The 12,389-nt window shown below is 41.9% G+C and overlaps 1 protein-coding gene across 3 annotated transcripts in view; it reads left to right on the top strand.

Annotated features, from left to right (window-relative positions):
- The window catches only part of CDC45 (cell division cycle 45), a 27,351-nt gene extending 14,962 nt beyond the window's left edge, over nt 1–12,389 (top strand). The window contains exons 12-19 of one of the 3 annotated variants that reach the window (XR_009152173.1): nt 1,039–1,137; nt 2,290–2,451; nt 5,653–5,791; nt 6,433–6,516; nt 7,892–8,010; nt 8,248–8,324; nt 9,737–9,898; nt 10,696–10,744. Coding sequence is in view for 2 of the 3 variants with exons in the window: in XM_058157977.1 (XP_058013960.1) it covers nt 1,039–1,137; nt 2,290–2,451; nt 5,653–5,791; nt 6,433–6,516; nt 7,892–8,010; nt 8,248–8,324; nt 10,696–10,760 (745 nt within the window). In the remaining variant the exon portion in view is untranslated. Of the gene's footprint in view, nt 1–1,038; nt 1,138–2,289; nt 2,452–5,652; nt 5,792–6,432; nt 6,517–7,891; nt 8,011–8,247; nt 8,325–9,736; nt 9,899–10,695 lie in introns of all 3 variants that reach the window. The other 2 variants (XM_058157977.1, XM_058157978.1) reach the window with 2 other exon arrangements.

Genomic DNA, 12,389 nt, shown 5'->3' with positions numbered 1-12,389 from the left:
ATCACTGGGTTATCCAAAGCCTCTGTTCTTTCACAACCTCTGCATGCAGGAGATTCTAGGTTCAAATCCAACATTTCTGTAGTGAATAGAATAGAATAGAATTTTATTAGCCAAGTGTGATTGGACATTCAAGGAATTTGTCTTTGGTGCATATGCTCTCAGCGTACATAAAAGAAAAGATACCTTCATCAAGAATCATAAAGTACCACACTTAACGATAGTCATAGGGTACAAATGTAACAATGATACAACACTTAATGATAGTCATAGGGTACAAATAAGCAATCAGGAAACAATATCCATATAAATTGTAAGGATACAAGCAACAAAGTTACAGTCATGCAGTCATAAATGGAAGGAGATTGGTGATGGGAACGATGAGAAGATTAATAGTAGTGCAGACTTAGTAATTTAGAAAGAAAATATCCAGAGTTTTGCAAAATTCCTACCATTGGTCAGCAGAAAATACAGGGATGAGTAGAATAGTTTCCAATATTCAAATAAAAGGCATCATTCTTAGAAACTAGCAATGCAGGTAGTCCTTGACTTAAGGCGACAATTGAGCCCAAAATTTCTGTTGCTGAGCGAAACATTTGTTAAGTGAATTTTGACCCCTTTTACGACCTTTCTTGCCCCACTTGTTAAAGTGAATCCCTTGCAGTTAGTAACCCGGTTGTTAAGTGAATCTGGCTTCCCCAATGCCTTTGCTTGTCAGAAGGTTACGAAACGTGGTTACGTGACCCTGGGACACTGCAACCGTCATAAATACGAGTCAGCTGCCTAGCGTCTGAATTTTGGTCATGTGACCGTAAGGATGCTGCAATTGCAAGTGTGAAAAGGGGTCACGAGTCATTTTTTTTTTCAATGCCGTCACTTAGAATGGTCACTAAATGACCTTGTAAATCGAGGACCAGCTGTACTTAGCGGGTAAGCAGGAAGAGATTGGCAGTGTCTTAATTCAGATGACTCTTTTGGGAAGTGCTCCTCCCATCCTTCCCCAGGTACTTAATTCCTGATTTTGTTTTTGTTTTTTTAAAGCTTGCCTTTAAAGCAAGTCAAACAGAAATTTAATTCCATGGACATATCCTTGAAAGAGAATCTTCGGGAAATCATTGAGGAGTCTGCAAATAAGTTTGGGTAAAGATACCTCTTTTCTTTTCTTTTTTTTTAACGATACAGAATTCTGAACTGATTTTCTCATATTCCATAGTTTTCGGACAATAAAACGCTCCGGACTATAAGATGCACCTAGCTTTTGGGGAGGAAAACAAGGGGGGGTGGGAATCTGCCTCTGCCTACCAGCAATTTGCCTCCTGGCAGCAGGCAGACTGCGACAGCAATCAGCGACCAGCTGATTGGCGGTTGGATCTGCCTCCCGGAATACTGCCTATCAGCTGTTCCAGGCTGTAGGGATCGTCGCCGCCCATTGCTGCCTCTGCATGCCCCATTTTTGGCTTCTGCGTGTCCCATTTTCTTTTTTTCTTTTCTTTTTATTGAAAAAGTTTTACAACAATTAAATTTCCCCCCCTCCCCCTCCTTCCCCCCCTCCAACCCCCCCCCCCGACTTCCCGGAGCAAACACAAGGTATAGTTCATTAAACAAACAGTCATACATTAAATTTTTAAAATCTAACACAATTATAATCCTTCTCTCACATATCCTGACTTCTTCCATTAAAATCAAAAACAACGTCCTTCATTCAAAGGCAATCTGAAATTTCTTAATCTGATATCTATTTTGAATATAATCAATCCAATTCTTCCATTCATTTAGATATTTTTCTTGAGTACTGTCTTTCAAGAAGGCTGTTCCAGGTGGCGATGGGCAGCGGCGATCCCCGGCGCCTGGAACAGCTGATAAGCAGTATTCCGGGAGGCAGATCCAACCGCCAATCAGCTGCTCATGCTAAATCAGGCGGTGCTGAACCTGACCGGGCTATTGGCTGTTTGCTGCAAGGAGGCAAACTGCTGGGAGACAGGTCAAAGGGTGGGGGCCGGCAGGCAGGCAGGGCTTCCATAACATTCGCTGTATAAGACGCACAGACATTTCCACCCACTTTTGGGGGGTGGAAAGAGCATCTTATACACCGAAAAATACAGTATGTATTTATTGGTAAAATGTATAGGCCGTCTTACCTTGGGGTAACTTTGGGCTGCTTAACAATTGTAAAAGATATAAATTATAAGTTAAAAGATGTAATTTAATACAAAAAGCCAAACACTACAGCTTTCCAAAGTGTGCGGTTAAGTTGCTTGAACACCTCCAGTGACTCCCTCCTTTGTTTTTCAGAATGAAGGATCTGAGAGTGCAAACCTTCAGTGTCCATTTTGGTTTTAAAAACAAGTTTTTAGCCAGTGACATTGTGTATGCCACGGCGGCGTTGATGGAGAACGTGGAAAAGGAGGAGAGCCAAACGGATAATTTTATCAAGGCTTTGGATAGTCTTTCCAGGTAATGTACATTCCTCTCCCTCTCCTTGTAATCCTAGCGTATATTGAAGAAGCTGGGTTAGGAAATGGGACAGTATTCTCAACTCTGGCAAACTTGAAAGATGTCCATACTTCAATTCCCAGAATTCCCCAGCCAGGCAAGCCTGAATTCATTCATTCATTCATTCATTCTTTCTTTCTTTCTTTCTTTCTTTCTTTCTTTCTTTCTTTCTTTCTTTCTTTCTTTCTTTCTTTTTGTAATAAGTTTTTATTTTATTTTATAGCGTACAAAAAATTCCAATTTCAAATTGAACAGTGGGTTGTCCGGGGAGCAGATCATTTTAGGAAATAACAATCACAGTGTTTACAACAATATTCATTACATTAATATCAATTATATTAATATTAATAACAGTAATAGTCATGCTATTTGTTTAACCGAGTTAACGTATCTTCCTTGGATCACTAATCCTTTCATATATTTCCCTGTTTCTAGCTCCGCTGATCAGCTAGCCATTGATAAAATAAGTCCCCAGTCAAAAATTATTTAGTTTCTTTCTTTCTTTCTTTCTTTCTTTCTTTCTTTCTTTCTTTCTTTCTTTCTTTCTTTCTTTCTTTCTTTTTGTAATAAGTTTTTATTTTATTTTATAGCGTACAAAAAATTCCAATTTCAAATTGAACAGTGGGTTGTCCGGGGAGCAGATCATTTTAGGAAATAACAATCGCAGTGTTTACAACAATCTTCATTACATTAATATCAATTATATTAATATTAATAACAGTAATAGTCATGCTATTTGTTTAACCAAGTTAACGTATCTTCCTTGGATCACTAATCCTTTCATATATTTCCCTGTTTCTAGCTCCGCTGATCAGCTAGACATTGATAAAATAAGTCCCCAGTCAAAAATTATTTAGTTTCTTTTCCTTAACTGTGTTAGCTCCATGATGGCACGCAGGTGGCATGCAGATGTCACAGGTGGCACGCAGAGCCCTCTCTGCAGGCACGCCAGCTGTTGCCCTAGCCCATGTCTAGCACGCATGCCTCCTGCCTGTTGTGACTCCAGCCCCCGAACCTGGCCCCATGCCCAAAAGTGTCTCCGAGAGTGAGGGGGAAGGGCCGGTAAGGCTTACCTCGGGAGCACCGATTCCTTTGGTTCAGCTCCAGGAGCCAGAACCAGACCAGTTGGAGGACATAATGAGGCCGTCATCCCCTGATTCCTCCCTTCCCCAGGCTACGCCTTCAGACCCAGCTGACAATAATAATAATCAAGCTTGGCTTGACCCGCGCTTCAGAAGATTAGAGAGGCGGCATCATCAAAGGGAAGGGTGGGGCAGGAGTCCCACCCCACAGGATATATAAGGAGCTTTGGGACTGCTCTCCCTCCACGGGGAGCAAAAGATTAGCTGAACCATTTCAAAGAGAGCTGAAGTCTTACTCTTTGAATCATTTGTTTGAACTTTGGCAGGCAGCTGCGATTTCTCTGCCAGGACTGATAAGAGCCGTGAATCCACTGGCTGAAGGCCAGCTCGTGGCTCCGAAGTGGGGAAGGAGACAGAACACTGCTGACCAGCTGGTCTTCAGTTTTTCTGCCGTGCATGCGCAGAGGCGGGGGGGATGCAGGTTGGTGCAGGAAGCTTTCCAGGCCCAAAACGGGGCATGTACATGCATGGGGGCAGGGCGCATGCACGGGGGGACGCTCGCATTGCATTTTGAGGGTCTGGGCACATGCGTATGCGTTTGCGCGCACACTTTGGGCACTCTGCACCAAAAAAGGTTAACCATCACTGTGTTAGCTTATCCAAGCCTGGATTTTTTTGAAGTTCACAGATCTTCAGGTTGCCACTGAAGGAAAGGGCAAAAGACCCCTTCCTCTAAAATTGTAGCCTCTATAGAAAATTATTATTTGCAGACGTTTGCTAATGCGTAAGAAGGAAGGGAAACCAGCGTAGCTAGTAAAATCTTCAAAACTTGCTTACTCAGGGTGGAAACAAGGCAATTGTGTGCATAGGAAACGTGAGGTTCACAAGAACAAGGAACAGATCATCATGCTAAAATATATATAAATAAACTTTGCAGACAGGCCAAAGGCAAAGATTTGAGAAAACAGGAACTTTGGGGATGTTGTGTACTAATTTTATAGAGGAATTATTTAGTCTGTCATCTGCACCTCCATAACTATCTGGTTTGGTTCTGCAACCCAACAAGACAGACACAGACTTCAGAGGATAATTAGAACTGCAAAAAAAGCAGTTGCTACTAACCTGACTTCCATTGAGGACCTGTATGCTGCACGAATAAAAAAGAGGGCTGTGAAAATATTTACAGACCCCTCACATCCTGGACATAAACTGTTTCAACTCCTACCCTCAAAATGACGCTATAGAGCACTGCACACCAGAACAACTAGACACAAGAACAGTTTTTTCCCGAAGGCCATCACTCTGCTAAACAAATAATTCCCTCAACATTGTCAAACTATTTACTAAATCTGCACTACTATTAATCTTCTCATTGTTCCCACCACCCATCTCCTTCCACTTATGACTGTATGACTGTAACTTTGTTGCTTGTATCCTTACGATTTATATTGATATTGATTGTTTCCTGATTGCTTATTTCTACCCTATGACTATCATTAAGTGTTGAACCTTAGAATTCTTGACGAAGGTAACTTTTCTTTTTATGTACTCTGAGAGCGTATGCACCAAGACAAATTCCTTGGTTCACACTTGGCCAATAAAGAATTCCATTCCATATTTCCTATTCTATTCTGTTCTGTTCTGTTCTGTTCTGTTCTAATTGCTGTATGGATGTTGTGCTACTTGTTACTGGGAATTAGGGGCAAATGTGCTGATGATTGCTAGACATTTGCAAATGCAATCTAAGCAACAATAACAAACCTTGATAAGGTCATGGGATGATCTAAATGGGACAGGTTTATTGAATATCGGAAACTATTTTGCTGAGATTCAAATCACCGTCCCTGTATGTTATTCTCTGCTGACCAACGGTAGGAGTTCTGCAAAATTCCGGATGTTTTCTTCCCAATTCCTCCAGAAGGGTTGGGTTTGAACCTAATCCTGTAGATATTGTCCAGTTAATATTGGCCCCTGATGAACCTTTCCACTAAGGGGATAGTAGGGAAATGTTTCCTAAGAATCTTATGAATGCCTTTCCTTCTGGGTAAAAGCAATGCCTTTGTTTTGCGTCTCCTTGCAGGGGTAATCTTGACCAGTTGCTTCAAGGCCTGGAGCTGGCCAAAAAGCAGCTGTGCGCCATCCAGCAGACGGTGGCCAGCTGCATCTGCACCAACCTTGTCATCAACCAGGGACCGTTCCTCTACTGCTACCTCATGGAGGTAAACATCCCCTTGCGCTCACTCCTTTCTCCTTTCAATTCTATACTATTCTCTGTGTGTTTCTGTCTGTCTACTGTATTTATATCTATCATCTATTTAGCTAACTAGCTAGCTATTGTGTCTGTCTGTCTCTCTCTCTCTCTCTAAGTCTATCTATGTCTGTCTCTACCTACCTACCTACCTATCATCCATCTATCTACACAGTATACCTATATATTCATCCATATCTATCTTTCTTTCTCTCTCTCTCTCTCTCTCTCTCTCTCTCTCTCTCTCTCTCTCTCATCTACCTACCTACCTATCATCCATCTATCTACAGTATCTCTACCTTTATATTCATCCCTATCTATCTATCTATCATTTGTCTGTCTGTCTCTAACTCTACCTATATATCCATCCATGTCTATCTACTTACCTACCTACCTACTTAGCTATCATCCATCTATCTATACCGACCTACCTCTATCTTTTTACCTACCTACCTAGCTATCATCTACCTATCTACCTCTATCCATCCATACATCATCTACCTATATACATACATATCTTTACATCTCTCTCTCTCTCCCCCTCCCTCCATCATGTATCTTAATTTTCTCTCCAGCCATCCATTTACCTAGTTATAAATATTTCTTTTTCAGGGTACTCCAGATGTGAAATTATTCTCCAGGCCGATATCCTTATGTCTGCTCACCAAGTGCCTCCTTAAATCCTTTGTTTCTTCTGTAAGTAAGCTATTAATTTACCATGCATCCGCCATTAGGAGCTTTATTTTTGAAGCATGACATTTAAGCCATCTGAACCAAAAATACTCTGAACAATGCCCCAACTAGATACGACTCACACACCATAAAGTTTGTTTTAAAAAACAGCACCAGTGCTTTTCTGAACACACACACACACACACACAGTGTTTTGTAAAGAGGAAGTTTCCTTGAGATTGCATACGGATAGGGTGAAACGATAAAAATCACAGGCTTCCTACTGGATCTCCTTTCTGTAATCCACCCCACAAATGCCTTTAAAAAGAAAGAAAAAATATGCACATTAACTGTTTTAACATCTTGCCTCTTTTTTTCTTATGACATGCAAATGTTTGTCATGACAAGCAAATAACATGAAACAAACATCATTTCTGTATACGTTTTCCCCATTTGTGCAGTTACAAATGCATGTCATTTTGCTGTTGTCGTAGTTGTTACAAATTCTAATTAGTATACCTGAATACAGGTAGCCCTTTACCTGTATTCAGGTATACTAATTAGAATGACCATAATTCAGCCCAAAATTTGCTAAGTGAGAAATTTGTGAAAGTGAGTTTTGCCCGACTTACAACTTTTCTTGCCACGTTTGTTAAGGAATCCCTGCAGTTGTTAAATCAGTAACACGATTGTTAAGCGCATCTGGTTTCCCCCATTGACTTGTCATGTCAGTAGGTCGTAAAAGGGGGTCATATGATAGCCCCCCCCCCCAGGAGACTGCAACCGTCATAAATATGAACCAGTTGTCAAATCACCTGAACGTAAATCGCACGACCTTGGGGATGCTGCAACGGTCGTAAGTGTGAAAAATGGTCCTAAGTCCCTTTTTCCAGCGCTGTCGTAACTTCAGACGGTCACTAAATGAATTGTTGTAAATTGAAGGCTATCTGTCTCATTCTCCTTCCATCCATCTACCCATCCACTATAATCTGGTGCTAACCTTACTCGGATAAGTATTGCGGGTGGCATCTTTAAAGCATTTTAATCTTGCTCCAAACTATTTTTATGGTGGCGAGGTATGTCAATCTCTTGTTTTAAAAGCAAGGGAGATAAAATATATATATATATATATCTCAGACTTAACAGCGCAACGGCAATCAGTGGAAGCGGAGTCTGTTTAAGGATGCTTAAGGGCCCCATCTTTCTCCAGCGTTTTCTTCTATCTGCAATCTTCCTCAGATAGCTTTAATCCTCAAATTTGTCCTTCGTCTGTACTTCAAACAAAACCAGCCACCCCAAACCCAGGACGTTGGTTTTAGGATTCCGCCTTTGAGCTTCCTTCTAATCCTTTTAGACTTTTAAGCCCCTTTTCTGATTATTATTATTATTGTTTTTTTAGACCAGAAACAAGCGCTGCAAACTTCTGCCCTTGGTTATGGCAGCCCCCATGAATCTTGAGCGAGGGACAGTGATCATGGTGGGGACCCCACCTCACACAGAAAGCTCCGACAAAAAAAAGTAAGAGCTTTGCCAAATGATTCCTAACCTCCGGGAGGGTCTCTTTGATCTCAAATACTTCGGCTGTGTTGAAGATAGGCCTGCTAAGAGCAAGTGTTTCCGTGGCAGAATGGAACTTCTGGAATGTTACGGGATCTAGCATGGAGGGAGCAGTAATAAGTGGCGAGCGAGATCAGAAAGGTAGGACGTGTAGTTTGCAGGTATCTCACCAAGATACCTTCTTCTCTCTCTTTCTAGCTTTTTTGGGAGAGCGTTTGAAAAAGCTGCCGAAAACACCAATTCTCGGACTTTACACAACCACTTCGATATGTCTAGTGAGTAAACTTCATTGGAGCTTTCTTCTATAAGGCACATATATACAGACTGTATTTTTTGGAGTATAAGGCGCACCTTAGTTTTTGGGGAGGAAAATAAGAAAAAAGCTGATTGGCAGGTGGATCAACACCTCCCAATCGGCTGTTCCCAGAAGTGAATTTTAGCAACAGGTTCCTTGGTTGTGAGTTCTATGCCTTGCTTTTTTTTTTTTTGCTTTTTTTTCTGCCTCTGAAAGCCTCTGAAACAGTTTCAGAAAAAAAGCCTCTGAAGCTTCATTTGGAGGCTTTTTTTCTGAAGCTCCATTTGGAGGCTTTTTTTCTGAAGTTCTGTTTGGAGGCTTCTTTTCTGAAGCTCCATTTGGAGGCTTTTTTTCTGAAGCTCCATTTGGAGGCTTTTTTTCTGAAGTTCTGTTTGGAGGCTTCTTTACTGAAGCTTCATTTCTGATGCTTTTTTCAGCCTCTGAAACCTCAGTTGGAGAAGCTGGGCGGGGCTACATACGGAGTATAAGACACACCCAGATTTTCACCCTCTTTTTGGAGAGCGTTTGAAAAAGCTGCCGAAAACACCAATTCTCGGACTTTACACAACCACTTCGACATGTCTAGTGAGTAAACTTCGTTGGAGCTTTCTTCTATAAGGCACATATATACAGACTGTATTTTTTGGAGTATAAGACGCACCTTAGTTTTTGGGGAGGAAAATAAGAAAAAAGCTGATTGGCAGGTGGATCAACACCTCCCAATCGGCTGTTCCCAGAAGTGAATTTTAGCAACAGGTTCCTTGGTTGTGAGTTCTATGCCTTGCTTTTTTTTTTTTTGCTTTTTTTTCTGCCTCTGAAAGCCTCTGAAACAGTTTCAGAAAAAAAGCCTCTGAAGCTTCATTTGGAGGCTTTTTTTCTGAAGCTCCATTTGGAGGCTTTTTTTCTGAAGTTCTGTTTGGAGGCTTCTTTTCTGAAGCTCCATTTGGAGGCTTTTTTTCTGAAGCTCCATTTGGAGGCTTTTTTTCTGAAGTTCTGTTTGGAGGCTTCTTTACTGAAGCTTCATTTCTGATGCTTTTTTCAGCCTCTGAAACCTCAGTTGGAGAAGCTGGGCGGGACTACATACGGAGTATAAGACACACCGAGATTTTCACCCTCTTTTTTTGGGAGGGGGGAAGGTGCGTCTTATACTCTGAAAAATACGGTATACTTTTCCCTATAGGATGGTACATGAAGCACACGATGATAAAACTGGAGGCTAACATATAGTGCCGTGATGGCAAACCTATTGCACGCGTTCCCAAAGTGGCACGCGGAGCCGTGTCGCCTGTTCCTCTTCCGGGTTTCTGGCACACATGTGTGCACGACAATCAGCCGGCCTTTGTGGCTTGCGTCAGTGCTGGAAAGCGGAACAGCTGGTCTTCCATTTTCCAGCAGGAGCATGTGCGCTGGCCAGCTGATCAGGCATGGCAGTAACCTGAAGACTTGCCGGCCATCACACATGCGCGCGTCGGAAAGCGGAAGTACATTTTCCAGTGTGCGCTCATCTGCTGATCGGCGCACACGCGGTGCAGCAGTAACCTGAAGAAACTGCAAGTACGTTCTCTGGTGTGTGCACGCCCCGGGCAACTCCTATTGCTAGTCTCGGCCCAGACGCGCGTGAAGTGCTCCCTTTTTGGCAACTTGGTGTTGCACATGCGCGCCCTCCCTTTTCAGCATTCGGTGGCGAAAAGGTTCGCCATCCCTGATACAGTGCCTCCCTGTATTTATAAATCAGCTGCTCATGTTTGACCAGTGAGACTTTTACTTCACCTTGCTGGCTAAGCCATAATGAAGACCATCCATTGCTTAGTTGCAGGCAGGAAAACAACTTAGCTTAGTGTTTAACCACGCTTGATGAATTTGCATAAGCTGCTTTAAATTCTGAATTGATTCTTAAGAACACAGAAGGCTATTTGGCTGCTGATTATTAGAGATCTGACGTTGCCAATGTCTATGGAGATTTTCAGTCATCCATGGCAGGTGGACCTTGTTTTTCCTGGAAGAGGTTTCACTTCTCATCCAAGAAGCTTCTTCAGTTCTGAACTGAACGGTGAAGGATGGAAAGATTTATATCAGGGGTCCCCAACCTTGGCAACTTTAAGCCTGGTGGACTTCAACTCCCAGAATCCCCCAGCCAGCAAAGCTGGCTGGGGGGTGAAGTCCACCAGGCTTAAAGTTGCCAAGGTTGGGGACCCCTGATTTATATTATATCCCTCCCCTCTGGGCTGAGGAACTCTGGGAGTTGAAGTCCACAAGTCTTAAAGTTGCCAAGGTTGGAGACCCCTACTTCAGAAGGTGCACTCAGGATAATGAATGATCCCTCTGACACTTATTTCCCTTTATTATTTTAGTAATTGAATTGAAAATGGAAGACAGGAGTAAATTTCTCGACGCCCTTATTGCTCTTTTATCCTAATGGTAAGCTGTTGAAGAACGTCGGTTGTTTCTCTCCCACTACGGGAAAATTTTTTAGAGCCACTTAAACCATTTTTCACATTGTGGCATTGGCTGTATTTGGAAAAATATTCCCTTCTTGGTAGAAGGGAACGGAGGCATTATCATCCATGTGTTTTATATTGTACATACGAATCTGTAAATACCTTGTGTCTACCAAAAGTTTGCCTAGATTTTATGTAAGCCTGTTTTAAACCGCTTTTAAGAGTTTTAGTGTGTAACCCATGGCAGTTTGCGCTTGGAAAAATGTAATGAAATAAATTTTTACATTTTATATCTTGTTTGTACATTAACATCATATCATAATACATTAATACATTAAAAAATAATTACAAGGGGAAAGTTTCCTTTTAATGTGGCTTCTACATGTATTGGTATTAGTTGAAAGACATGATAAAACGTTAAAAAAAATTGTTACTCAATTGTGCTATGTCCACTTTTTTTTTTTTTTTTAAATTATCTGTAACTTAGCATTTCTGTGCTTGTAAATCATGGGTTTCCAGCCAAATTTATTGCGTGAACTCAGCTAGTTGGGTTATATTGGGAAAAAATCCACGGCTTTCATGAGTGCAAACCACTTTTATGAGTGTTTGATCAACTGAAGTGGCTTATTACTATTCTTATAACTTCCTCTTTTTTTCTGGGTGTTATCCTAAAAGAGGACGTGACCTGGGGCGCTCACATTGCAGCCCTGGTAAAAAAAAGGCCCAGCGGAGATTATACTACCTGAGGCTTCTCAGGAAACAACAAGTGAATGGAAAACTGCTGGTGATCTTCTACTGCTGCACCATAGAGAGTATTTGAACTTACTGCACCTGTGTACGGTTTGCCAGTTGCACAGTGGCAGATAGGGCAGCACTCCAGCGGGTCAACATCATTGCCCAGAGGGTCATTGGTTGCCCTCTACCCTCTTTGGAAGAGCTTTATAGCTCCTGCTGCCTTAAGAAAAGTTCAAAACATTCTTAAAGATCCATCTCATTCTGGGCACCCTTTTTTTTTGAACTATTACCCCATCTTGTGGGGGGGGGGAAACAACCTGGAAAATATTTCTTCAGGATTCACAGGAGTTCAAGCCCACGGGAAAAGGAACTCTTCAACATGTAAAAAAGATGCTGAGACTCTAGAAAGAGTGCAGAGAAGAGCAACAAAGATGGTTAGGGGACTGGAGGCTAAAACATATGAAGAACGATTGCAGGAACTGGGTATGTCTAGTTTAATAAAAAGAAGGACCAGGGGAGACATGATAGCAGTGTTTCAATATCTCAGGGGCTGCCCCCAAAAAAGAGGGAGTCAAGCTATTATTCAAAGCACCTGAGGGAAGGACAAGAAGCAATGGGTGGAAACTAACCAAGGAGAGAAGCAACCTAGAACGAAGGAGAAATTTCCTGACAATGAGAACAATTCATCAGTGGAACAACTTGCCTCCAGAAGTTGTGAATGCTCCAACACTGGAAATTTTTAAGAAAACGTTGGATAACCATTTGTCTGAAGTGGTGTAGGGTTTCCTGCCTGGGCAGGGGGTTGGATTAGAAGGCCTCTAAGGTCCCTTCCAACTCTGTTATTATGAAATTAAATGGATGGTGGGTTAGGA

Source organism: Ahaetulla prasina, chromosome 15, assembly GCF_028640845.1.
Source record: "Ahaetulla prasina isolate Xishuangbanna chromosome 15, ASM2864084v1, whole genome shotgun sequence".
Classification (NCBI taxonomy): Eukaryota; Metazoa; Chordata; class Lepidosauria; order Squamata; family Colubridae; genus Ahaetulla; species Ahaetulla prasina.
Note: the sequence above shows the minus strand (reverse complement) of the source record. Positions and strands in the feature narration are given on the sequence as shown.